At 34.1% G+C, this 27917-nt stretch overlaps 2 protein-coding genes and 1 long non-coding RNA gene across 9 annotated transcripts; 2 read left to right on the plus strand and 1 right to left on the minus strand.

The window, feature by feature from the left end:
• The first annotated feature begins 1566 nt into the window (after positions 1-1566).
• Positions 1567-12659, plus strand: LOC136340796 (uncharacterized). Of its 3 annotated transcripts, XM_066285139.1 has the most exons (16): positions 1567-1794; positions 3439-3636; positions 4819-4967; positions 7198-7451; positions 7530-7588; positions 8591-8775; positions 8824-8943; positions 8999-9188; positions 9236-9411; positions 9474-9642; positions 10423-10560; positions 10616-10768; positions 10951-11088; positions 11333-11446; positions 11503-11673; positions 12160-12659. In XM_066285139.1, the coding sequence occupies exons 2-16, from the start codon at positions 3496-3498 to the stop codon at positions 12577-12579; spliced, it is 2577 nt and encodes an 858-aa protein (XP_066141236.1). In that variant the 5' UTR covers positions 1567-1794; positions 3439-3495; the 3' UTR covers positions 12580-12659. The 3 variants fall into 3 exon arrangements, with proteins under 3 accessions (XP_066141236.1, XP_066141235.1, XP_066141237.1); XM_066285138.1 differs by lacking the exon at positions 1567-1794 and having other exon boundaries at positions 2872-3636; XM_066285140.1 differs by lacking the exon at positions 1567-1794 and having other exon boundaries at positions 2872-3636; positions 8999-9179.
• Positions 12660-13018: 359 nt separating this feature from the next.
• On the minus strand, positions 13019-27654 carry eas (ethanolamine kinase 1). Of its 5 annotated transcripts, none has more exons than XM_066285144.1 (7): positions 27167-27654; positions 25514-25656; positions 21464-21594; positions 20925-21197; positions 13612-13841; positions 13315-13543; positions 13019-13262 (listed from the first exon to the last, which is right to left on the minus strand). In XM_066285144.1, exons 2-7 carry the CDS (start codon positions 25640-25642, stop codon positions 13184-13186), a joined length of 1071 nt encoding a protein of 356 aa, XP_066141241.1. In that variant the 5' UTR covers positions 25643-25656; positions 27167-27654; the 3' UTR covers positions 13019-13183. The 5 variants fall into 5 exon arrangements, with proteins under 5 accessions (XP_066141241.1, XP_066141238.1, XP_066141239.1 ...); XM_066285141.1 differs by lacking the exon at positions 27167-27654 and adding an exon at positions 26899-27149; XM_066285142.1 differs by lacking the exon at positions 27167-27654 and adding an exon at positions 26329-26430.
• On the plus strand, positions 26509-27170 carry LOC136340799 (uncharacterized). Its single transcript, XR_010732369.1, has 2 exons — positions 26509-26687; positions 26749-27170. It is a non-coding gene; the product is annotated as an uncharacterized lncRNA (long non-coding RNA).
• Positions 27655-27917: the final 263 nt, after the last annotated feature.

Below are 27917 nucleotides of genomic sequence, written 5' to 3' on the forward strand. Positions count from 1 at the left end.
TTTAAATCAGGAGATTGTGAAGACCATTCTATGACATCCATCTGCTTTTCAATAAACCAATTTTTAATCAACCGCGAAGAGTGTTTAGGATCATTGTCCTGTTGGAACCGCCATACCAGTGGCATTTCTTCTTCGGCAAATGGAAGCATATGCTGCTCTAGAATATTTTTGTATAAAAACCGACCCATTATTCCATCAATTTTGACTACTAGGCCAACTCCAGATCTCGATAAAGATCCCCACACCATTAAACTCTGACCGCCATATTTAACAGTGGGCTTTTGGTACTTGGGATCAAATCTCTTCCCTATTGGTCGCCGAACATACGTTTTTCCATCCGAATCAAACAGTTTGATTTCGGTTTCGTCACTGAAAAAGGTGGTATTCTATTTTTCGGGTGTCCAAAACAGATGTGAACATGCAAACTTAATTCTGGCCTTCCGGTTTTTTTTGGAAATTAATGGTTTCTTCACTGCCAATGGTCCAAACAATCCAGTATCATATAGACGACACCTCACAGTACGATCACTAATTTCAATACCACTATTAGTTGTAATTTCTTCCTTTATTAAGCACGATGATTTCTCGGGATTTTTGGAAGATATAATTTTAATACGTTGGTCTGTATGGGCTGTTGTTTTTTTGGGACGTCCTGTTTTTGGATGTTTTTTTACGGCGTTGAATACCCTAAACTTCCTCAAAATTTTCAATACACACCGCTTGGCTCACATTAAATGTCTTTGCGATGTCCTGATTGGCTCCGTTATTTGACATCTCCACTATTCGTGATCGCAGATCTTCCGAAAGATATTTCTTTTTAACCATTTCGGCTTCAAATTTTATCGAACTGTAACACTCAATACTGAATACTAAATGCAAAATAAATTTAAATCTGATATTCCATACTTTTGTTCATCAAAAAAAATTTGTTTATCGGTGAAATTTTTGATAGTAACATTCTATAAATATTGTATGATTTAAAATGTAGAATTGACGTATCCCAATTTAAATATACCAGAATGGAAAAAAAAAGTAAAGGCCCTTTAGCTAAATAAAGTTTCAAAAAATATTCCATACTTATGACTACCACTGTATGTTGTATTCGTTGCACTCGAAATTTCCATTAAACGTCCCTCCATCAAATAATGCGGAGTTAAAAAAATCATTTTTATATTAATTAACAAAAAGGTTAATTTCTGATTAATTAAGAAACTTACTAGATCTAATAAAGATTTACATATTCGAGTACAAACCGCCACTTTTCTATTATGGCAATGAGTTCTGTCTTAGCAACTTCTTTGAACTAAAGAGAATTTGAAATTCATGTCTGAAATATACATTTTAAAGTGTATTAAATCACATAAATTATTTTTATTAGGTCGAATTGAGAATTTTTAACAGTGACAATTAGATATTTTGTTTTAATTTTTTAAGTGATTGCCTGACACAATTTCATGTATTCGTGTATAGAAAACTACAGAGGAAATTAACACGGCTACACCATTGGAAAAAAAAAATAATGAATACATATCAAAACGTCGTGGTAAGATGGGTGCAGAATGGGATAGGAGGGTAGATATACGATATTTCGTGACACTCGAACAGGTGTTGGCATCGACAGTGGATAAATACCATCATGTGCGACGCTCCAGAATTTCTAGATCGCCTTTAAATTTAGTTCTAAAAGTTATAGTTACAGGTAAATGTTCACACATTGTCTTTCTATTGACATTGAATGCACGGCTCAATATTCCTAAATTAACAATTTCATAGATCTGCCCAATTTTGAAGCTGGTGAGTAATATTGATCTCTTTCATGATTTAAGAAAATAAATTTTGAATAACGAAAAAAGTAATAAGCTAAGCAGTTGCGTGTTCTAGAAAAAATTATGCATATTTGTGGTCACTTACGGTAATATGCACCTTTGTGTGTGCCTGTGTACTATCTGTTGAAGATTCCTTGGTATTTTTTATTACCTTTTTTTGTACTTTCAAGGTATGCGTTAAATTCGCAAGTCCAATACTACCTATGTTAATGCCACTAGGGTCAGCAGCATCGCTATTTTCTTTATTACAACTAAATTATGTAAATGACTATTTCCTGCACCGCAATTGCTGTTAATCGTCGAATTGTATTCAACATAAGAGATTTAATATAGTCGTAATAAACACCATTTAATAACCTTGACGAAGTTCCGTTAAAATAAATTAACTTCTATAGAATGTCGCGACAATAACTTGAATACAAACTTCCGAAGGCCATAGCTCTAATTATTACAATGGCCATGTATTGAAGTTTTAATGTCAATGTATTAGTTGAGTTTTGCTTCATCACTGTGTTTTATAAATGGGAATTCGACAAAAAATACAACCAACGTTTTGTTTTTGATGATTATTAAATGCCCATTACGAGTTTAGGTATTTATATGAAATAGATTAGAACTTGTTCAACAATAAATTGCACATTTTTTGGTATTATCAAAAACACAACAATATGTCCCTGTTTTTACTAAAAATTTAAGAATATTTTAAAATTGCAAAAACGCCAAACAATTAATTCAATTTACACAATTTTGGAAATTTTTTTAGTATGATCATAAAGAATCTGCGATGTAGGTGGTGATTAGTAATGAACTGCCGTTAAAATATATATTAGTAAAAATTTTACCAAGGATAAATTGTAATATACTCCAGTATAGCCCGCATTTAAATTTTCTTTGACGCTTTTAAAACATTCTTATTTTTATTAAATGTAACTTGGTGCTATTAATTTGACGAGATGTCTAGGTTAGCATGGTTTGATCCATAGTTTTGTATGACTAAAAACCTATCCGAAATACCTATATGTAAGAAAAGCGATTTACTTCTCGCATGATAGCCGTAAAATAAATACCTCCAATTCCTAAAAATCCTCTATTTTCAGAAAAAGTTATGAATTCGATATATTAAAATTTCTTATTGTTATTGAACACGCAAGGCTAAACACAAGTAGTTTTGTTGTTGTTATTTTCGAGCGAAAATAGTTGTTTATTTGGATCATTTTTACAATAGTACCGCAAATAAAGATAGGAAGATCTGGGAAATGAACAAATAACTGCATTGTGGAAATACCTAGGTGCTGTGAATAATTTAAGGACTTTATGTTACATTATTTGCAATTTATCTAGGTTTTTATTAGATTCGCGTGATGGAGAAATAAGCAATAACTTTTCTTTAAATAAATGAACTTGATAGGTACCTATTCTTATTGATTTTGAATTAGATATCAGTAATGGCCTTAAGGAGATATACCTTCCTTTATGCGCCATCCAATAAATTCTTATATCTCTTTTAATATTTATTTACCACAATTTAGACAACAAAAAATGGTCCATAACATGTGCATTGTATTCTTTTCCTCCACTTAATTCCTTAAAACCATAATAATTCTAATTTTAGACGACTTGTCTTCTTAAAGGCATACTATTAAAAATAAAGTAAAATACTACTGAGATAATGGATGGCACTAAAATTGAGCAAGAAATCATTTCGGAACTAAATGGAGTTGATTCTTCAACCAGCGATCATCAGCTATGGGTAAATTTAAGCAGTACTTTGGGAGAGGGCAGTAATATCTTTGCTGACATTTGGAGAACGGTAAGTAAACTTGCATTGTGAAATCCGAAATATCATATATTATTACTACAGCCAGGATTAAAAACCTAATTAAATTCGATTATGCTTAATTGAGCAAATCTTAGAATTTAAGTAAAATATTTAAACTGATGAAGGGCAAGAGTTTTATACCCGTCTACATAATTAATTTTATTAATTGTTTAAGATTTATTTTTTATTTTTTTTAATGGAAATAGCCGTTGGTTTGTTCTAAATCAAATGAAACCACAATGGCCAATGTTATATAGAGTGATTTCTATTGTCTGTTCAATTGGGGCAAATAGAAAAAAAATTGTTTTTTAAAAGGAACGGTCAGAAGAATGTTTAGATTGTCTTTTCTGTGCGACATTAAAAACATTATTTATTTAAATTTTATGTTAACATTTTTCCCCAATTACATAATTTTAGCATTTTTGCTTCAGAATTTTTCCAACAGTGTGATCCAGAAATTCTAGGTCAAGAAACTTTTCTATGAATAGGAATTATAATAGCACGTCTATAGAATATTCTTAGTTGATTATATGCCTCACTTTGCAAAAATTCAAAGTATATGCAATAACAATCCACTTATTCGTATCGATGTTGTTATGTGAGATATGTAACATTTTTTAGGAATCTCTAATGCTATGCTCGTAAGTATCCGAATTCGTGCGTCCTCAGGATATGCTACTCGACGTCAAATCGAATTTCTATAGGGTATCCTATAAATTTACACGAATTCTATGGGAAACACAATAACTATAGTCTAGAAAATAAACTTTGACCATCAAATGATACATTGCACTTCACTTGCCGTCAATTTAATTGAATATGTTATTAAAGACCTGTGATATCATGATCAGTGGTTATCTTAGTGTGGTCAATGGGTGTCTTACCTACAATCTTTCATAGCCGATCTACGAGTAAATATTTTCTTTAATTCTTATAGAACTAGTAGGACCAGGAAATATAATCTTTCAACCCCCTGTGCTTCTACCGCTTAAATTCAATTTGAAAAACGTGTCAAGTCGAAATAAAATTACTTTCTTGAACTCACTTTCATGAGCAAACAAATGGTTATTACATTGCAGTCAAAACTAAAGTTATTGTGTAATTGGTTTCCGAAACTGCAGGGTCTAATTGCGAATTATAGCTTGTGCCCTTTTTAATGCCATATTTTTATAGGTACTTAAGCATTACTTCCCAGATGAAAATGACGACATGGATGATGAGTCCTTTGAGCTCACTTTGCCTAGTGATAATGCCTGGCAGGCGAAAATTTATTATAAACTTGTGGAGAAGCAACGTTTGTTAGAACGAGGAGTTCCTGATGGGTAAGTTATTCCTAGCAACTATGTACTCAGGCGATCACAACTCAGAAGCCTCAACTGTCACCCCAACTTAAACTTATACTAATCAATTTGAAACTATTTTGGCTAAAGTACAAGGTATGAGGACGCATTCATGCAGCGATAATAATACGTTACGTGCCTTTTAATTGGCGTTGCATGCGGCAATGTTGATCATAAATTTTCCTTTCTTGTGCAGCTCAGTGGCATAAAGACCATACAACAGTTTATACGCATTAAATCACCCTTAATAGTCATGGCTTTTGAGATTGAGCAGAAGTTATTTAAATTAAGGTAAGCAGCTTTTTTTATTGAAATTGATCAAGAATAATGATGTATTTAAGAAATTTTCAATCCCCATGAAAGTTCTGTACTTCCTGGGATTTTTTGGAAGACTCGAAGCATTGCAAGTGCTGCCCAACAGCAGTCATTGGTACACTGTTGGTTTGATCATTAAGGAGCGGCTGAGTTCATTTTGACCTTATCGAATTGCTTTTTAGTTAGAAAAATCATTTTCAAAGGAATATGGTGCCACTTGTTCTTCCTTCGAATATGAAACACGGAGGGAAATCCGTTGTTAGCCGGAGAATTGTTTCCGTACACGATGCCCACCACTGGTTTTCCTCGCAGGTGGAACGTGACTTTCTTATTAAAGAGATTCCCATGATTGAAAATGATATCTATAGGTTTCACGTACAACCATTTTTTGGTATGATAAAAATGGACGATGAAAACTTTTATCTTTTTATTTTGTCCCACTATACTCGCTGGTCGAAAGTACTCATCTGTATATTTGGCCAAGACCAATTTCAAAGTGGGTTTGACTACGTAATCCTGCGATCTTTGTTTCTTTATTTCAAAATCTTGACCTCTAAGAAGGTTACCTTGGTACTTTCTTGCAGTGTTTACCAACGAACTGGACCATCGACGCTTACGGTCAAGTGCATGCCGTGTTCTGGGGGCAGAGTTCGTGTTGTTACCACCTGCATTATACATTATTTTACTCTTGTTAACGCTACTTACACTTTGGATTTTGGAATGTCGATTAGAATAATTATCTAGACTTTTTTGACACTGATGGAATCGTATTTTGAGGTTCAATAATCGTAACACTATTTTTCGCCATATGGGTCTTTTTTGACGTAATTTAGGCCTAATGTGAAAAGGGGAAAATATTTTTCAATTGATGAAAATGAAAGGGAAATGTTTGATGAACAATGATGAATGGATGTTGAGAGCTCGATTTTAATGAGAAAATTTACGCAGAGGGATTAGAACGGAAAGGAGATGTTAACGCTTCTAGATAATACGCAAGCAGATATGGTGATTCGTGCGTGACATGACCATAATCCTGAAACAAGATCACTTATTTATGATCATATCAGCTGAGAAAGGTACCAGTATTAGTGTGAAAGAACTATAATAGAGAATTTGCGCCAAAAAGGGGGTCGGGGAGGGCACACGAAAGAAGTCCGGTAAGACTTCACTGCTGATATACAAGATGTTAAGGACAAAATTTTTCCTACATTTATTTCTTCTACTTCCTACACTTTTTCAGATATTGAATTAATTTTAGTTTACATATAAGAAATACTTGTAAAATGATTTTGTGTTCTGCCTGTCATTTGCCAAATTCTTTTTTTCAATTTTGAGACTTAATTCTCTCGCATTTTATTGCAATCCGTCTCTTACCTCTCTCTTATTCCGTCTTTTCCAACAATGTGGAAAACATTAATTAAAACACAATATATTCCAAAGATTCGAAATATGAGTAGAAAATCAGAGGAACTTCAGGTCTACGAATGGAGAAGATAATAATAATAAATAATTATTAATAATGGGCTCTGCGGAAGATGCCACATAGTCAAAACTGGTCGTTGCCGATGTACCACGATTTTCTACCCATAAGTAAAGAATCTGTTGCTTCTTGCTTTTATTCAGATACAACTTTTTTAATGATTTTAAATAGCACCAGTCTTCAATACCTTAGAGACAGGAGATATTGTTATCTAAGGCATTTAGATGCTAGTAGGTCAGTGGCATGCATATTTAAAGCAACCAGGGTGCGATTGATTCTACGAATTCTTGAATGCATATCTAATCCTACGACCTAACCCTGCAGCAGCCAAAAATAGCTATTTATTATTATTTTATATTCTAAAAATCTACGATGTTGATTTGCTCACTGCGCTATGTCCCTATTCTTTTTCCTTAGCATGATTATAGACGAAGAATCAAAAGACGTAAAGCTCCACGGCTGGAACATATTACCGAAAAATGAAGTTTGTTCCCCCGAACCTCAACCGCTTGGAATTCCGAAACTCAAGAACTTGGTGTCCACTATTACTTGGACGGTGGGAGATATCTCTAAAGCCGGCTGTTTACTGTCCATACCACCTCAGTCGGTAAATTTCGAAGATGAGCAGGAAATGAGGAGGGTTTATTCATTGATTTATGACGTGTTTCGCTGTAAGTTGCATCGATTTTCTATCTGCTCTCTAATTGTAGTGTGATTGTAATTGTAAGTAGAAATTAATTGTCTTACAGATAAAAATATTCTTACCCAGGCCTTAAATGATGTGGCATTTTTCCAAAGATTTTCGAAGGTAAGTAAAACGCATTGGTGCAAACCATACCTTAAAAATCGCGGATTTAATATTCATTATGAAGTTTTTACACGCTGATAATGGGAGAACAGTCGTTAAAAATGGGCGCTCCACCCATTTTATGCAAAAACGGAAGGGCTCAGCAAAGTAATTTTGTGTTACATTAAATAAGAGGACTTAAGCTAAAATAACTCCTAAAAACATTCAAATATGGAAAGCGACGCAATATTTTTTTTTCAAAAATGTGAACATCGATGCATTCTAAACAAATTTTACATAAAAAGTTTTTGAATTTTTTAATCATTTAGAAGCTACAGGATAACCAAATATTAACATATTAAATAAATAAAAACTTTATGCAAAACTTGTTTGGAATGTGTCGATGTTCACATTAAAAAAAAGGTATGTTTCTGAAAAAAATATAGGATCGGCATCGCGACGCTGAGTGTTTCTTTACATACTCTAATGTGTTAAGCATTTATTTTAGTTTACGTCGTCTTGTGTAATATGATGAAAAAATTACTTTGTTAAACCCATCTGTTTTCATATAAAATGCATGGGGCGTTGAGTTTGAATCACCCTGTACATTTGTACTATCTCTATAACACCAATGAAAAGCAATTCTAATTTTATTGAACCTGTTATAGAGGATGCTCATTTCGCGAGCTCTATTATTAGAACCTCTGATTGGGTTTCGGTGATCTTAGGAGATTGACACGAATGTTTCAACTTTTAAACTGCCATATTTGTAAACTCCAAAATGACAGTTAAAGGTTGAGCTCCAGAAACGAACATCCTGTATATTATATATTTTACTTAACTTATTGCATGCAATTCTCCCTCATGTTTTCATACCTCCCTTTCGCTCTACACTGGGGTTATATTAGACATGCAACAACAACTCAAGCTAAAATAAAGTTTTTTAAAATTAAATCGGACATTTTAATAGAATTTGAACTAAATTGCATGCCAAGCGGTTAAATTTCTTTTGTAAAACTTTAGTTGGAGGATTCTATTCATCACGTATGGTTGCTCTTTTACGATTTATACCATCGAGGCTTCAAGAAGCGCGAAACTAAAGTCGCAGCACTGGCTTCAAAATTATTCGAATCAGTTGGTCTGTCTTCCACCGAAAATGCTTTGTGGACACAGAGAGTGCGGCTGGCAGCTGCAGTTTCCAGATTAAGGTATTATAAATTACAATACGTGTCGAAACACCTTAAAATGCTCTTTAGGATAAAGCATAACGCTCTTTCCCTGGACGAATTGCTGCCCTCCCATTTGAAAGATGAAAGGGTAATTGAGCAAGCCAAGAATAATCCTGTCTCGTGTTGGGTGAATTGCAGTAAAGTGGAGTCAGTCTTGTTATTTTTCTTTTAAAATTTTGCTTCTAAAAATAAATATTTTTAGCAACATGAAAGAATTAACTAATGAGATCGCGAAAGTCCTCCAACTTAGCATGAGCAACGACAATGATAGTCTTAAGCAAACCACGTTTAAATGGGACAAACACTGCCCTTATATTATGGCCTTTCATTCGTCGATGCGAAGCGCTTTATCAAAAAGCCATTTTATCAAAAATCACCTATTGGTTGTTCAGGTACTGAGTTTCTTGAATTTATATGAATTCAAATTAGAAAATTTCAGGACAAATCGTTTTGTCGAGGAGCAGCGACGTTCGGTAAAATCCTCACGGACTTAGCCTTATCTGGGAGTGTAATTCAGACTCATGTAAATTCCCCCAGGACCACTGCTTATTTGGCAATGTTGTTGGTTAGAAACGAGAAAATAAAGAAATTGATGGCTTTTAGCGCTGGTAAAAGGTTAATGCTAATGTTACACGTTTTTTTTTGTTAATATAAAGGTGCATTTGACGGTTTCGCAGGAAACTTGAATACGAGACATATTTTACGGAATTGGGTGCAACAAACATTAAAATATTTTCTGATCGTCTGATCGAAACTCCTGCCGATGCTTCATATATGGAGGAGGTGGTGGCTATATTTGCCACTCCACCAAACAGCTACTCAGCAGTGACGGACCCAATTGACTTAGTAGGTTTTCACAGAGTTTGTATCTTTAGAATGTGTGGTGTCCTATTAAAAAGTCTTGCTTTTACCATTAAAACTCTCATTTGCCATCACTAAGCTAATGTCATCAAATTGAAATCAACTACATCCACCCCATCCGATATAACCATCTTTGTTGGATATAGACTTAGAAGAAGCCAAAACTTATGGCTTTCATCCTACTACCCATTAGTTAAAATTAGAATTAAGTTATACGTCGATCGGACCAACGGTGGCAAATGAGAGTTTAAACAGACAAAAATCGTTTTTTTTTAGGGAGTAATAAAAATTGTGTATTTTCCCTTTACTTTCAAGATTTATCAGAATTACAAGTCCAATAAGACTCTACTTCAGATTCATTGTAATCAGTCTCCAATTTCTGGATAGATTCTTCTGATCTTGAACCACTTAAAAATTGCCTAAAATTTTTCTTTAAAGTGGTCTCATGGGTTACCTACCCCGAAACTTCCGAGAAATCCTGTATACATGGCAACACTGACTTTTCGCTAAGGTGATGAGACAAAAAGTTTGGTAGTCGGTTATAGATAAGACCTTAAAAGTATTTCCTTCATAAAAAGAAGAGGTCATATTTTGAAGAGGGAGGATATTCACATGGATTGAAAGGTGGTTGACTGGGAAGCGTATACATACAATCACAGTGCTTCGCTCCTCTCTCTCTGCACTGTATCAGAATATTGTAGTTTGAAACTTTTATATAACTTCAAAACTTTATTATACGTATATTTTCATATAATTTGCTTTCAGGTTTGTAGCAGAGGGGGCGATCTTTCAATGCTGGAAATTTTAACCGAATCAGGGGAGACGATGGCAGCCAGAGAGAGGGTGATGAATATCTTAGATGAGCAGAAGAAAACTCTTCGCTTTGCTATGTCGAGGCCTCAGGTTGCTTCTGCTATTCAACTGAGACTATTTTGAAAATGATTTAATGCATTTTAAGATTCAATTTGTGTTGTATGAAACCCACTCTGACTTGGACGCTGAAAATGATGGGATGGTCAATAGAACGCTTAATGATATCAATAGAATGGCTAAATTGCAACATGCAGCTTTACTAGGAAAAACTACTGTATCTGAATTGCAGATTGATGAGGTAATTGACCGTAATAAAACTAGGTCAAGAAGTAAAATTTAGACGAAGTTCCTGTAAAGTTGGAAATAGGAAGCTCGATGGTTCATGGAGATTATGTTACCGCTAAATTTAACAATACTTTTATAATTCGACTCTAACGACAAATATGAAATAAGGCTTCATAGACTTTGCATCAATTATAGGAGATGTTTGATTCTAAAATTGATGAGAATATGCAAGTAAGTGAAGCTGGGGAAGATATCACAAACGCAGAAGCAATGGACTTAGCTCAAAAGAAATTCATGTTGGAATCCAGAGAAATGCTACTGGAAAGCATAGAGGTATGATGTGTTTTATAATAATGACTTATATAAGATATCAGGAATATAAGTTCCATAACAAACTTTGGAATAAGTTTTTACAAACATCTTTCGCAGTTACCGCCAAAGCTTTCAACAAAAAACTAAGTTCGTTCACAATTTCAGTTGTCTATTACCTCAGCTATCCCTCATCAAGCTCACGGCTTGGTGAAGGGTAGCTATCATGCAGCTTATAGAAGACCTTGGATAAGATGCATTCTTGAAGGTACCAGATACGGACGTATTTATTACCCCTGCTCTGCCGAACCTATGCCCGAACGAAAACTCGTGTGTTAATATTCGGAAGGAGGGTTGTTTTCTATCACTCATTCAGCGAAAAGTGCGATGAATTGACCTGTTTTATATACAAAGTGTTTAATTTTACGAACGTCTTAGGAAATTATTCGTTTGGATGATAAATACATGATCCAAATGGCTGAGAATCGAGGACTTTTTGGAAGTACTACCAATCAAAACACCACAAAATCGAAGAGCAAAACATTGAGGAAAAGGCAGGACCAATCTGACCGAAAGGGCAAATCTAAAAAAAAGCTGAAGGAAACTGAGGTAATTTAAGGTTAGACAACTAGTCAAACTTAATTGCAACGGTGAAAAAAAAATTCTCGACTCTGATCCGGAAGACTCAACTGATGGTAGGTCGTACACCAGGGATGCATGAAACATAAGAACTCAATAAATATACAGTAACAACTGCTAAAAAAACATTGAAACAAGTCAATTATTGAATTTAAGCATAGTATGTCGCACCAAACTAGCACATGTCAGAGTTGCCTCATCAAGGCAACATTTGCGTACGTTGCTCTGGTACGCAATGCCTCGTGCGAAATTGGTTTAAAGTCAATTGCAATGGCACATTCAATTGCGCATACTCCAAGCAATATTTTGCTGCACACCTCGTATTGCATGTAATAGAACCGACCTAAAAGACCGGAATAGGGGACATTATTATATATTTATTTGGGCAGCTGTAAATTCAAATATTTTCAAAATTGTGACTTCTTATTATATTTTACAAAAAATTATTCTTTCCAGATTGATCGCATTGCCGCTCCCACCTACACTTTCCTCTCTCATATTACACACGATATTCAGCTCTGTCGCAGGTGCCAACTAGAGCAGGATAACATGCGAGTGCCCACGTCTCAGTACAAAAGATGGTGGTGGGAGAGTGCTAGACATATTATGGAGTTGAAAAAATACATGATTAAACATAAGATATTGGCCAGTCAAAGAATAACGCAGATCACAGAGAAACAGATCGTCAACAGCTTCATGGCGAGTTGGCAAATGAGCAAACTTGACGAAATTGCTGCTAAGAATAATGAGAACACCAAGTTTCCTATTTTTCCAAAACTTAGACTAAGTAGGGATAATAAATTTGTAAAAATGCAAATTCCAGTGGCGATTACGACTGTAGAATTTCCCGATTCTTGCGTTTTTTGTAATAAATAACTGTGATAGTAGCTAATGACTAATATATTTAAGCGATTTTTGTTGTTATCAACTGAATTAAATAAATTTTTCTCAGCCAAGTAGCTTTTTATTTGATTACCTTTCCTGATAATATTAAGATGAAGAAGAGTGGAGAGTAACAAATTGTCATTTTTGCTTCTCCCTTCTACGTGTGTTCTTTTCCTTTTTTTTCCTTTTAAACATTCACAACTTTATCGTGGATTGAGTTTCCATTTGAGTTCTTCAGGGTCGTCGCGGTGTTTGTGCTTCTTAGAACCGCTCTCCTGATCTTCCCGCATAACATCGTTTCCCGATTCATGCAGTATCAAAGTCGTTTCTGTTCCGGGACGTATCTTATTCTGGAATATCCTCTTTTCCTTTATTTTTTCCCTGTCCTCAGAGGAACCTGTCTGAGCTGCCTTATTATTTAAAACGATGATTATCGAGAATAAATTTATTTTACGTTTCATAATATGTTTTTTGCGAATAATAAGAATATCTACTCGTAAATAGGAAATAAGAGCCTTAAAACTTGTATTGTAATGATATAAGAAAATCGCTACACAGAGCGATTACTTTTTCTGTGGTTAATGAACATCAATAATCAAGTAGTTTTCGAGGGATTTGCAGACAAGTACTCCCTTTTCTTCGCGAAGTATTCGTCTAAACGCACTTTAGCAAATCTAAAATAAATAAAAACTCAATCTCTTCCGGAACGTAGTAAAAAGTACTTACAACAAATAATCAAATTCTATATTGGAATGCTCAGCTTGGATCAAGGCCCAAATTCCCCAAAACAAATGAGACACCAGGACGAATTTTATTACGTTGGTGCAGAGGTCTTCGACTTGATTCTCATCAGGCGCGCTTCCATTGAATTCCTGCAGATACACCCGGATCCAGTCCTTTTGGAAATCTTTGGAGGGAAAATCCTTGGAGTAATCCAGTTGGTTTACATCTATACCTAAGTGAAGAAAACGAAGTAGATGAATAAAATAATAATTTTTTACCATTCGGCTGTGTTTGTCATACCTACAAATTCTGCAAAATGATTAGCAATATCGTATGGTTGGTAATTGAATGCCGCATATTCGTAGTCGATGAAGGTTACGTCGTTTTCTTCTTCAGTGAAGACGACGTTGCCTAGAAGGAGGTCATTGTGACAGAACACTACTGGAGTCTTTGTTTTTTCCAATATCTTTTGCAGCTCGATTATTTCTTCATTGAGGTCTGTTTGGGATGGTAAGGCGAGGTCCTTATATCTGAAAATGAAGATTCGTCTATGCCAATAATATAGTTTCTTAGCAAAAGCTTTGGCAATCATTCTAGAAACTCTTGTGTACCTTCATAGTCAATTTTTCCCGAGAGCGAGTTTAAATTAGATTGATCATGAACGCGCCTGAAATTACCCTTCTACCGCGACGTAGTAGATCAAATTGAGCCTCAACATTTATTACAATTTGCTTAATATCCATGGCATGAAATAAAGATTGAGTATTGATTGTCGCCATCGATTTCGCGATTTTCGTGGAAATTATTTTCCAGGTGAAAATACCAATATACTAATTTAGAGGCCTTATAGAACTCAATTAGCCATCAATTAATCTTTTAATAAATCTTAATAGATAAGGTTTTCTGGAATTCAGACTGTTTTATTTGCTACCTGCTTAGTGTCTAAAATGTGAAATCTTTAGCAGCTTCCTGTTCCTCCATGTACAGTGTCCATTCCGTACTATACGTCAATTTTATCTCGTATGTACAGGGTGGATACATATATTTAGGCTATTACTTTTATTATAAAAAGTAGAAAAAAAATTTAATACAAAAGTTGTAGGATTTATCCCAAATCGTCAGAAAATGTTATGTAACACAACAGATGAATACTGTAGAGTTAAAAAAGGGCACAAACCTGATAAATTTATAATGGAATACCCTGTAGATTTTATAAAAATGGACTAGATTTCAAAAATATGCTGAAATTTGGTTTAGCCGTTTTCGCGATATTTGCATTTAAATGTCGAGATTTATAGTTTTTCAAAATCGCATTTGCCATGAATAAACAAATGAAATTATTATGTATTCGGCTGTGACTTTTGTTCATTTCATCTGTAAAATAAAAAGGTAAAAAGTAACAAATGGATTGAGCAGGAACTGGTGTGTGGGGAGTGATGGGCTTCTTCTGTCTAACCCATTTTACGAATGGAACGGAGAAAATGTGACAATAATAATTACTTATGACATTTGACTCATTTGTTTATTTATGGCAACAACGATTTGGGAAAAAGTAATCCCAATTTTTACGTTCAAATACCGTGAAAACAGCTAAAACAAATGTTAACATGTTATATACAGTGTGTTTAATTTGTTAATAATTGCTCAAAATGACTGCCGCCAGCTTGGATGCATGCTTCTAATCTTCTCTTCATTGACAGTCGAACTCTGTCAAAAATATCAGGACTGTTTTTATTGAATTGCACCCATAAATTATGCCCACCATATTTCCCACCAGATTAGTGTAAACTAATACTTTTAAATAACTCCATAGGAAATAATCCAGGGGGTTCAAGTCTGGCGATCTAGCTGGCCATAAGTGGGATCCACCACGACCATTCCAGCAATCTCCATATGTTTCCGTTAAAAATTCGCGAACAGTCCTACTAAAATGTGCTGGCGCTCCATCATGCATAAACCACATGGAATTTATGGTTGCCAATGTTACATCGTCATGAAATTCAGAATGCGATTGTTCTAAAAAGTTACGATAAACTACGCCTGTAAGTTTTTCTGATAGAAATATTGGTCCAATTAGCCAATCACCCACAATTCCAACCCAAACGTTTAATGAAAATTGGTGTTGAAAATTAACTTCTAGTGTTTCATATAGATTTTCTTCGGCTTATGCATGATTGTTATGAAAATTTCTTATTGCATTTTTTCAGATATTTGCTTCGTCGGTAAAAAGAGTTAACAACAGTAGTTGCGGAATTTGCACCAATGTGTGCAAAAGCCATTGATAAAATGCAATCCTTAAGGAAAAACCTGTAAGAGCTTGCCGTTGTAAGTAATACGGATAGAACAAAGTTTGCCTCAAAACCTTCCATACAGTCTTATTACTAACATCCAAAGCACTTCCAATTCGTCTAGAAGAAGTACCTGGATTTTCCTCAATTATATTTAGCACATTTTCTTCTAATTCTGCCGTTCTCGCTAGCACTGCTCTTCCTGCACCTCCACTTCCTTTTAATGGACCTATTTCATGAAGACGTAGATGAATTCTTTCGAACATTTTTCGATTGGGAACATTACGATTCTGCAATCGTTTAACGTAAAATCACCTGACCTATAACGCGTTTCTATTGGCAAGTTCATACATGAACTTCTTGTCAGTCATCTCAGCATTCGTATAGGTATTCATGACCAAAAAAAGAATAAAAGTAACATATTGGGAAACGTATTCAAATTAAATGAAGCTCAACGTGTTTACTAGTATTGTTTTCAAGATTCATACTATTTTGCTACGTTTATTTTAACCATTTTAATAAAAAAGAAAAAAATTAGTTAATAAACATATATGGTCTTGTATTTAGGTAACAAAGCATTTTTCCTAAAATCGTCAAAGGACAAAAAATTCTTAAAATTACTCAGAGAATAGCCTCCTAAATTTTTGCCTAACATTTAGAAAATATCCTGTACGCATATTTGAAACTAGACAATAGAAATCTATTTAATTTTCATAAAACATACAGAGTGTTCTATTATAAATTTATCGGCTTTGTGTCTTCTTTTCACCTTGAAATATTCACATGTTGTGTTACGTAACATTTTCTACCGGTTTACTATAAATTTTACGGCTTTTGCATTTAAAGTTATCCTTTTTTCATATAGGACCTTTTGCGTATCTATTCACATGGAGTTTTAATGACTGTAAGCAAAAACAATTAAGCGATTGATAAGTGCGACGGAGACAGACGATCGTTTCCCCTTCCATTGTCATGGATAAACTAGTGATTTGACTATCACGCAGTACGCCTTAATCTGAGAAAGGACGTAATTCTAAGTGATTTTGGAGGACGCAAATTACGCGCGTATATTCCGGTTTATAATAAATTTAAGTTTTTGAGATTAAAAACCGCAGCTACAAGAAAATTTATATTTTCTAAAAAAGAAATTTCTGGAAGGTGCTTAAACTGGTCATCCCTTTGTGCTAAACAATACCCGAGACGATTATCGAATTCCATACGAACATTATTTAGCGTGTCCAGCAAAATTGATTGACAGATATCACGAACTTTTTGCCACGGTCCTGCTAAATCAGGTTCCCGATCTTCCTCATATTGGAAGATTTCGGGTGTAAGATAACCTCAGAGGAAGAATTCATTTGGAGTTAAATCTCGTGATTTAGCAGCCCACTTAATATTCTCAAATTTAGTAATTAGACGAATAGAGAAATTTTGATTTAAGAACTACCACACTGCTTAGCTATTGTAAGCAAAGCAACCGTCTCGTTGAAAACAAACGTTACTGATTTCAATATTAGGAACCTCACTGATAGGAGGAACAACTTAAGGTTCATTAGGTTCTAAATATTTTTAATCATTCACTTTTCCGTCAACAAAAAAGATCCAATAAACTGATTGTCCAAAATTCCAGCCTAAATATAAAATTTTTGAAGCTTCCGAGTGCCTCTATTGTACATCTTGTGAGGATTTTTTTGGTCTTAGAGTCATGCAACCGATAAATTATGTTTTTCATATATGAAAATGTTAATTCTTTTGTGAAAATGATATTGGAAACAAAACTTCATCGACGTTCACTTTTACACAGAACTGCATCCATCCTAAGATTAAAGCCTACTGCTTACGAGTCAACGACACTAACAGATCGTTGACAATGGAAGGGGAAACGGTAGCCCGTCTCTCTCGCACTTATCAATCGTCTAATTGCCTCTTGCTTACACTCATTAAAACTTCATGTGTAGAGTAGCGAAAAAAGTACTGCATAATAAAAGAGTAAGCACTGTTTAAATATACGGACCAACGCTGTATAGTAAAAATCCCGTCTTTTTATTCACGTCACAAAATGTAATAATTTAGAGTCGAGTTAAGTAACATGAGAAGTCATATAAATTTAACATGCTAAAGAAAGAATAAAGAAATATTTGAATGTCTAAACAAAAAACAATTTTTGTTGACGTTTCTCGGTTGACCTGACATGTGAGATTCTGAAAACGTCAAATTTTGTTAAATTTTGTCGTTTTTAGTGTTTTAAACACTTATTTTCTTTGTCTAACAACTTTTACAGTAAAAATCTGTTCTTTTGAGAACTAAAATAGTACTCTTTGTTATTTATTATCAATGTTGTTATTGTTATTGTTGGCCAAGATCACAAAAAGTCGGTGTAAGAAGGTTATCGCGTCCCTTATCAACTATCTAGAAAGAGTATTGGAAAAAATGAAGCCTTATTACCATTGAACTAAATTAGAGAAGTAATACAAATTTTAATATTTTCGAATTGAGTATTATAAACTCTTGCTTTATTTAATGTGCGGCAAATGCACTGAATTGAGTTTGCCTACTGTATGTAAGGTATCAGCAGCAATGAAAGGTAATCTAACAATACTGTTAAATCCTGTTCAATACTAATAACGTTGCAGCAATACCCGACAAATTCCTGCAACATCTTAATTTTGAAAAAATGTGGCATCAGTATTAATATAAAACTGATGACGTGAATAACAAGTTATGTGATCGTGATCTAGTGTCACAATCGACAGTGTCGTCTGTGACCTGTTGAACCAGTCTGTCGAGGTTTAACAGATCTTTATTTTTCATTGTCATGGGATTTTCTAATGTAAATTTTTGAATGGACAAAGCCAGGCCCGTTATTACAGTAATATTCAGGTTATTCGATTCCTTACTAGACGATGGCCTCCTCTTTGCCATTTTTCTGGTTATTCCAACTCCTGCCTATGATCCAGAATTTGTAGCTTTCTCATTGCCTTCCAAGTTTCTGTGAGGAGCGATCTGTTGATTTCCCCATTTGATTTAGTGCAATGAGGTACTAACAATTGCCAGCGTTCTATTAAAACTGATCTAATTTTTTTGATGAAAGGCCGCCATGTATTGATTCCGTTGGGTCGTCGTTTTGTTGTCGGAGGTACGTCATGAGTCAGCACACATGAGAACTAAAAGCTCATGCTAACGTCATTTTCTCCGATTTCTCCACCATAGATTAGTATAAAAAAAAAGAGTCACAGCTATAAAAAGTAGTACTATATCGAGTGTACCTCAGAGTCACCTGAAGCCTGTGATTACGCGTATCATGCTCTATTTTTTTCTCTCTATATCTACCGAGACTTCCTCTGTAAACATTAAAATTTGCCCACTTCGTACATGTAAACTATGTCGAACTTATGTCCCCAGGACCTTTAGCCAATAGCACTTTGTGACCGTTTTTTGGTACACAAGGTGTCCCTAAATCTATATAAGTAGTATATGAGTGATATCTCGCATTTAGAGGTTTTTATGGGTGAAAAATCGAAATCTACGTATGGTGTATATGTAAGTTGTATACAATTATTGCAATAATAAATGTCTAAACCTCTTCTATTTTGCCTTCTAACGATTAATATTGTTGATCACAAGCATCATGTATTCGTTTTATCATATTGTTATTACGGATATTTATATGACATCAAAGTTTAACCATAAATAATGCTGCATTATCAATTATTATTCTATTGTTCGTTTAGTGTTATGAATTGTAAAGAACATGGGACAAAATGTTATCAAAGAGTCGAGAATAGTGATTCATTTCATTAAAAAATATTCTTGTTATTCTGTTATGGATCATAGTATATAAATATAGTAGGTATCTATCTACTAAAGTTACGCATGAAGTGGATATCTGCCTACCTAACATTGCAGGTAAGGTATTAAGTAGAGACCAATCTATTCTCAACGGAGATTATGAGGTTTGTTATTTGCAAAAAATGTTGAAAACCCTTAAAAACAAATAATGGGGGAGAAATTTGCCCTTGAAATTTAAGAATCGTATGTTGCAAGCGTCTATCTAGTAGATCTTCATGCAGGAAGTAACTAGATCGTAAATGACTATTGAAAATGATAATTTCTGTGCAAAAATGAGACGTTTCATAGCAAATTTCGGAACATAAAACTAGCAAATTCCTATAGAAAAAAAAATCACGGAAGAAGGAGAAATCTTCTGAGCTTTCCTTTACAAGAAAATTCGGCGAATGACAACACATTTTTTTTCAGTCTTAAGAGCTCCCTCCTGATAGCAATTGCCTATAGCAGATTTTAAAGCATGAAAGTAGAAATGAAAATATTTTGTGGAAAAATAAATAATCTTCTGATTCTCAAGAAATTTCTTTCCAGATAAAAACCTTCCCGTACATTCTACACCGCGTTAGACATACGGAATGGGATTTAAAAGCAGAACAAATGGTTAAAAATTACATACTTAAGAGCCAGACTATTACAAGAATTAAACCTTAATAGCCTAAATGGTTAAGTGGCATGGAAATGATGTAATAAAGAATAGGGCGTAGGTCAATATCCTGATAGGTACAAAAGATACTCGCTATTCTTACGTTAACCAAATTAAATAATACGTAAATATATTTCATACGTTTGCGGTAAATTGTCCATTTTCTCCTTCGTTTTTTGGGAATACGGCTTCACATTTCTGTAACAATGCTTCGGCTACTAGTACTGATTTATGAGGCGTTATTGCCAAAAAATTACAGAAATAATTAAATAATTTGGTCTTAACGGCTAAAGTTAACGATACTGGCAGAGTTTTGAATATAATTTCCTTGAAACTTAAAAAATTAGTTAAATCCTCTGCCTTTCTTTATTTTGGCGGTTTTTCGCAAATCTTCCTCGTGGTAAGTTTAATTGAACATAATGGAAGCATAATGTTGATAGAACTAGAAACACAAGCTAGTACAAAACCTCCATGTTCGGGTAAGGGGGTTAGAAATGGTAATGGTTGTACGTCCTGGTACCTACAGGTATGGTTGCCTACCTACTAAAGTCGTGAAAACAATTTTGAAGGAAAAAAGTATTTCCATTATAAAAATGATTTCCCTGGCAAATTAGCAGTATTTTAATATTTAGACATTTTTCAAGCTTCTAGTAATTTTACCAGTGACATAGTTTCAACTCCCCTGCTTAAATTGACCTCACGAACATTTACCAGGAATCTAAAAAAACTGGTCCTTAATAACACTTAAAATCAAATTTTTCTTTGGCAGAAAGAAATATTTCCTTTTTTCTGCACGGTTTAGTTCAGATTAAATATTCCAAGACTTTGATACCCACCTTTTCCTAGTTTTCGGCGCCGAGAACTCCTCGGGGACCAAATTCAAAAAATCTCTGCTTTTCTTCCAGATAAACGGACTCGGTTTGTCAACGGCATCAACCTTGACCTTATGTAACCTCGCCATCTTTTTAGCAACCAAAGAATATATTTCTGGCCTCCTGACAGAGACCTTAGTCAAGGTGCATCCGGGCTGAAACCTGTAGGCCAATCCATTCTCGAAGGTAGCGTAGAGGTTCGGGGCCAAACCATGTTTACTGAGAAGCAGAATATTTCTAGAAATAAGAAAAATCGTTTTTTTACGAGGTAATAACATGTAAATGTCATTATTTAGTGTAATGTTCGGTGGGTCAGCAGAGAGGCCGAAAGGTAAATTGGTCGCAAACGGAAACATTAATAAAAATACATGAGAGGATGCCAACTATTATTCGGTTTATTTGTGGAACATATGCTCGTACGTGTCGTGATATAATTTCAGAAAAATGGTGTATTTGAGGATAATCCTAGGACAAGCTGAAGGTGTCATTATAATGGTACGAACCTTGTCTCAGCCTTTCGATCGATGAGAAGGTCGGTCTTGTTGCCATACACGCGAACCAAGACAGTTTCGGTTTCGGGAGCATCGTCTGGAAGACACCCTATGAGTTTGTTGGTGATCCCATCTGTTAACAGCTATATATATTCATCTTTTATTCAGTAAATTTCTTTTATGGGAGTTAAATTGATAAATCTAAAAAACGTGCTGTTAACGACTTAATAGTTACCGGAGAAGTGTTCAGACGAAATATACTACATCAGTAGAGCAAATCTGATCATATTTTGTTATAATTCTTCGTAAAGCGGAAACACAAGCATTTTTTTCGCTTTACTGTTTTTTTTTATCAATTATATAGCGGGGTATTTTTAAACGAGAAAAAACCGCTTTTCGGCATTCATGAAAAAGAACATTTGGGTCCTTTTATTGGGTGTATAGAAAAGTGAAAAACGTACTTTTTTACTTTCTTCAGCTTTAGTTTTACTTAGTTTTTACCTCAGAACCCATGTCCTTCTTACTTCTAACCCCCTGAGGTTACGGTTATAGTGGATGCGTTTCCTGATGAATCATCGTTCTGACGAGTACGTTAGAATATGCACGAGTAATCCAACAATACACATGCATTCGATACTTGCTTGCATATTACGTGCAAATAATTCTTCAGGATACCCATGAACTATAAGTTCAAAGTTTTATTTAATCGTCAGAAGTATTTGAACAAAATTAATAAAGAAAAACTTATAACGCTTCTCTATGGAAATAGATCTTTGCGGGATATCAACAATAAACAATATCATAGCAGAGATATATCAGGAAAGATGTGAGAGAAAATTAGCAAGAAAATTCTTTTGGTAATATCCATTCTTTAAAATTTGATTACTTACAAATATTTTCTTGAATTCTTCTTGAATGTAAAAAAAATATTTCTGGCATCATTCTAAAATATTCGTTAAGTTTTATGGGATCCTTCAATGTTCAAATAATACATGGAATTATCCATTTAGTTGTCTTGATGCAAACATTTTATTCCTACATATTCATCTACGATTTCTAGTTGGTCCAATTTTAAATTAAATACTGTCTAATAAAAAGTAAATATTAACTACGTCAATTTTCTGATATCAAAATAATTTTGAATGATAAGTTAATATTTAAGAAAAAAATATACACAATCAATTTATCGTAGTTATTTGAGGAATTATATTAACCTATGGCATTCGTCAGATAAATTAAATATTATAACCATAACGTTCTGACAAATATCGTCTGGACATATTCGTCAGAAAATGCATCCGCTATAGCCGTATTAAACTAACTGGATCACCAGAAATCGGTTCAAAGGGCCAAATTATCAATTTGAATTGCAGGTTAGTTTTCATAATAATATATTACAATATACTCTAATAACGACTAACAACCAGAGGTGTCAGAGAACAAATTTTGTAAACATTTTAGTACTTGTATATTTTAAATCTTTAAAAGATGCATATTCTCGAACTTATTAACTCTCTAACCAACATGATCTGCCGCTGTTCCAAGGCTTACCAATTTAAATAAAGCGGGTAAGTCCGGAATTTTTTTTTCTCTAAACTTAATTGACTCGTAGGCAGAAGTGTTTCAAATCAAGTTTATAATATTAAATTTTAGAAAATGTTTCGAACTTTATTACCCACTTTACCAATATGTGTTACCCCACTTGTTGAAGTTATATATGTACATATGTAGCTTCAACATACATTCCTGTAAGCACAAATTTCTTCTGCATAGAAATGGGCAATTTGATTGCTAAATGTGCAGGGGTATGTGGCGTGTTAGACTAATGGCTACTGCTAGTTTTTTTTTTATTATTTGCCCGTTATAATGGCACTTTGAAGAATCACTTTGTAGTCTACAAAACTGTATACCGCTTTCTTAATTGCGCAAATTTTCTCATATTTAACAAAAATTTATGATAATTATATATATGTATACAGGGTGATCCCTAAAATCAGAATGATTTTAGGATTTTACATATTTAAGGAGCTGATACTCTGGATCGTTCTAACACGAAAATGTGATACAAACGTATGTTCTCAAACGAATCGTCTTCGAGATAACGGATGTTGAATATTATGAAAAAAAATTTTTTTTTCGTACTTCCAAAATGGCATAAGATAATTTATTGAAACTCGATACACTAGCATAGTAAATTAACCACAGACGTGCATAGGGATTGCCATGTTAACACTTATAGGGAAAAGGGGGGTACACCACTGGTATTTTCCAAATTATAAACATTTTTTTAAATAACCGATTCAAAATACACCAAAAAAATATGCCCCGTTGAAAATCTATGCTAAAAATAATGGTAAAAAAAAAAGATAAAAAAAAGTGACTCCGTGGGGATTTTTACAAGTTCGCGTTGCTTTTAATCGGAGTATGCATTTTGATTACTTTTTTTAAGCCAATATCTTAGTGAAATTGTGCTCACAATGTCCGCATTTTCCATTCAGGAAATGACAGAAATGCGTCGTATTTATCAGAAAAAATACCCTCAGCGAAGCGCACCGTGTGGAAAAAAGTTTATTAAAAGAAACCGTTCCTAACGAAACAACGGTTCATTCTTAAAGAAGTACTAGAAAAATTGGTGTTACATTAAATATCAGTCATCAGTGTTAACAATTTTCAAAGATAATAGTTGTATCCGTACCTAATACAGAGGATGCAAGCATTGCTTCCAGTTCATTACATTCAACGACAACATTTTTGTCACTGGCTACTTCAAAAAAAAATTTTTTATCTCAAATTTATTAGCTCTTCTTACCGATGAAACAAACCTTTCCAGAAATTCTCAAAAACGACTTAATGCATCAAGAAAACATAAGAGACATTTTTGATGTTTTGAATCGGGTATGTAAAAAACTGTATCTTGTGAAAAATGTAAATTTGGAAAATATTAGTGACATACCTTGCCTCATTCTCCTATAAGAATTAACATGGTAATCCCTACGCACGTCTATGGTTAGTTCAAATTACCTACTGTGCAGGTATACCGAGTTTCAATCAAATATCATGCACCATTTTAAATATACGAAGATAAAGTATATTTTTTAAATATTTAAAACCTTGTATTGTGGAAACGACTCATTTTAGAACTTTCGTTCATACAACATTTTTATCTTAGAATAATCCAAAAAATCAGCTCCTTACATATTGGAACACCCTCAGAGACCACTCTGTATATCGTTTACCAAACTCCCATTCTGATCCTACTTAAATTTGGATACAGCGTATACAAAGTTATCACAGTTATACGAATTCCCTAATAGCTTTTCTCAACTTCATTATGCATTAATAGATATTCAATATTTATCAGCCAATTTCGTAACTAATTATATTTAGATAAGGTTCAATTAAATTATCTATATCCAGGTTCTCACGACCATGTGTTCTACATAGAAAAATAATACCTATTTGCTATGTAAATTATATCAGAAAAATGCTTCGTTACCGAAATGCAAGAGGGTCGAAGTTTAGTTTCATAGAATAAAGTTTGTTAATTGTTTTCAAACGCCTGAGGATGTTTGAATAAAGTTTTACGAGCGTTAGCTGCCATTGAAAAATCATGCTTTGAAATTAAAAAAAAAACTGATTTTTGGTTTTACCAGTGGCGTCAGCACTAGTATGTCTTAGGAATTGCTTAAAGAAAAAAAATGATAAGCGATTACTTTGAATAAAAACAAGTGGTTTTTCCATTCAATTTAGAAGAAAAAAGTTCCTTTTTTATTTTTCTGTTGAACGTACCGTTTTTTGTAAAAAAAAAACATGTTTAACATACCTCCAAACTGGCCTATGCGACCGCCTTTTATGGCAAAACTTCATGTATGATGACATTTCCTTGGCGAAGCATTTTTCAAATATAACAAATACATTTTTTTAATTGCGATTCGGGACACTCTGTATAAAATCCACATTAATTACAGCTGGGATGCTAAACGATCGAATGGAGCCTGATTTATTAACACTTTTTAATAACACAATTAAACGTTTGGTGTGGTAGTAAATTCCTAATCTCACCTTAAATCTGATGCTCGCCACTTGCCACTGAGGTCGAATAATCTGCAAAATCTTCAAGGCGCCGCTCTCAAGATCGTTTTCGTTAACCGTAACACTGATATGTTCGAAACCTTGATGCCTGTTTTCCATAATTCGAACCGAAACTTGAAAAACAAACAATTAAATTATTTTATTAAAAAAAATAAAAAAAATTAGGAAAGATGAAACGTAACGAGGGAGCTCTGTACACGCATGAACTACGCGGGGTCGACCGACTGAGTGATACGTTTTATGAACAGAGATATCTCTTGCTTAGAAGATAGTACAAATGATTAAGTTTTATTTGATTACGTAGACGGATTGTTTCAACTTTGGTATTATACCACCGGACAACGTACCTACCTACGAAGTGCTGCACTGGATGGTACGAACCAAACGAAGAGCGTTTTATACACACAGTTTATGTTATTGTCATTGCTGTTGAGACTGTGTGAGGCGATCATAAATAAAACAATTAACTAATATTAATACCATATGATGGATGTAAGTGATTTTCGCATTGTTGAAGTCGTAACGATTCGTATTTGAGTGTACGATGAGTCGCAGTTTAACAAATTATAATGCAAATGTATTTGCTTCGATGAGATTCGCTGTATCTCTTTTCAGTAGCTACTAATTATTCGACGCCACAAATGTGATTAATAATTATGATATCATGAATATTCATTACGTCAAAATGGGTGATTTAACATTTTGAGTTTGCCTTAAAACTCGATCGAACTTGGTTTTTGATACCGAGAATTCGTTGATCTCGAATTAAATTGAAAATGCAGTACCTGTTCTTCTGGTACACAGATGCGATCACTTGACACTCTTGCCAGTACCCGCTTTACAATCTAACTAACATTGAAGATTGGCCTTTGTCACGCTGATAAAAAAGGTCAAAGTATCAAAATTCGTCGATTTGTCGGTAAAGTATCGCAGTTTGGGAAGTCGTTTTACATTTCAACATTATGATGAAGCCCACAGCCGAACAGATGGTCGAACCGTTTTGGCCATGTTTTATTCAAAGATGTTTAGAAATTGCTCATAGGGGTTGTTGTCGGGGTTTAACTGCCCACTGCTACAATTATCTTATTTAAAAATTGAATAAACGTTTAAGCGAGAGTGGTACACTACTACAGTTATTCAGTAGGTCAGTAGGTTTGCTCAGTCTAATAACTAATATTGTGTGATGTTCAGATTTTTGTTTACAGTGAAAAAAGTATTCTGGATGTTCCTGTACGTCCAAGTAAGTGAGTTTTTGGGAAAAATTCCTACGCAATCTACCAAAAAGGTTTAAAAAAATGAATAAGCCCCTCGTTTAAACTTCTTCCCCATGATAGCTGTTAGTATATGAATTTTACCTGTCATTTTGATCCCGATATTTGATGATATTGCTTTCTGGCCTCGAAAGCCATGGTTTCCTGCTATTAAACACACTCACTATTTCACTAGAACTCGGTTTAAACTGAAAACACACCTCTGCTAGATCACCCCGTACCTTTTGTGGTGCAATCTATTAGATTTTAATACTCCGAAAACATGTTTTAAGTTTTTGCAAAAATACTTTGATTTGTTGTACTATATATTTGTTTGTCATATATAATGTAATTGTTTATAACTTGTACTTACAATATTAGTCTGCATTTCTGAGTGTACGTTGTGTAATGTATGATTGCTTGGGAAAAACGATAACGCAAGTCCGGACCTACATTTAATATTGATCGGCAAAAGGGCAGCGTTCACTAAGTACGATGGAACGAGATGTAGGTAGGGACATAGATAAAGGGCCAAAAACTTGAGAGATGAACGAATTTTAACGCCGCAATATTTATAGTGATGTCGAGCGAGGAAGCACCTCAACAGGTAGGGGTTTCTAATATTCTTATGCGAAAAATCAATGTTACATAATGCACAATTTCTTTTGATCGCCTGCGTGTTCTGGAAGACTTTGCATGCTTACTTGTCGATTATTCATTCCAAAAAATGTCCAGTAACAGTCTAAATAAAATGTTTCTAAAAAGAAACAGAAAAAACTTTCATTCTTCAGCAATTAAGACGAATAATTCCAAATATTTCACTTTTTTGCATATTTGTAATCCACAGACGTTAGTTCTGTTTTTTTTTTTTTAATTTTTGTAATAATGTTCTGAAGGCTTTGACAGACTTATCGCTTTTAGTAAAAGCTGAATAGCATTTTTTATTAATTTCTATTGAGACTAGTGTGCAATTTCACCACTCCAATAACCCCTACTTGTGCATATTTATTTCCAAATAGAATAAAAGAAATAACAATAAAGAAACACCCCATTGATTTTTACTTATAATGTCGGTGGTAATAGTGTTAAAGTACGCAAAAACATGTTAAACTCATGAAAGGAGC

Source organism: Euwallacea fornicatus, chromosome 8 (assembly GCF_040115645.1).
Source record: "Euwallacea fornicatus isolate EFF26 chromosome 8, ASM4011564v1, whole genome shotgun sequence".
Classification (NCBI taxonomy): Eukaryota; Metazoa; Arthropoda; class Insecta; order Coleoptera; family Curculionidae; genus Euwallacea; species Euwallacea fornicatus.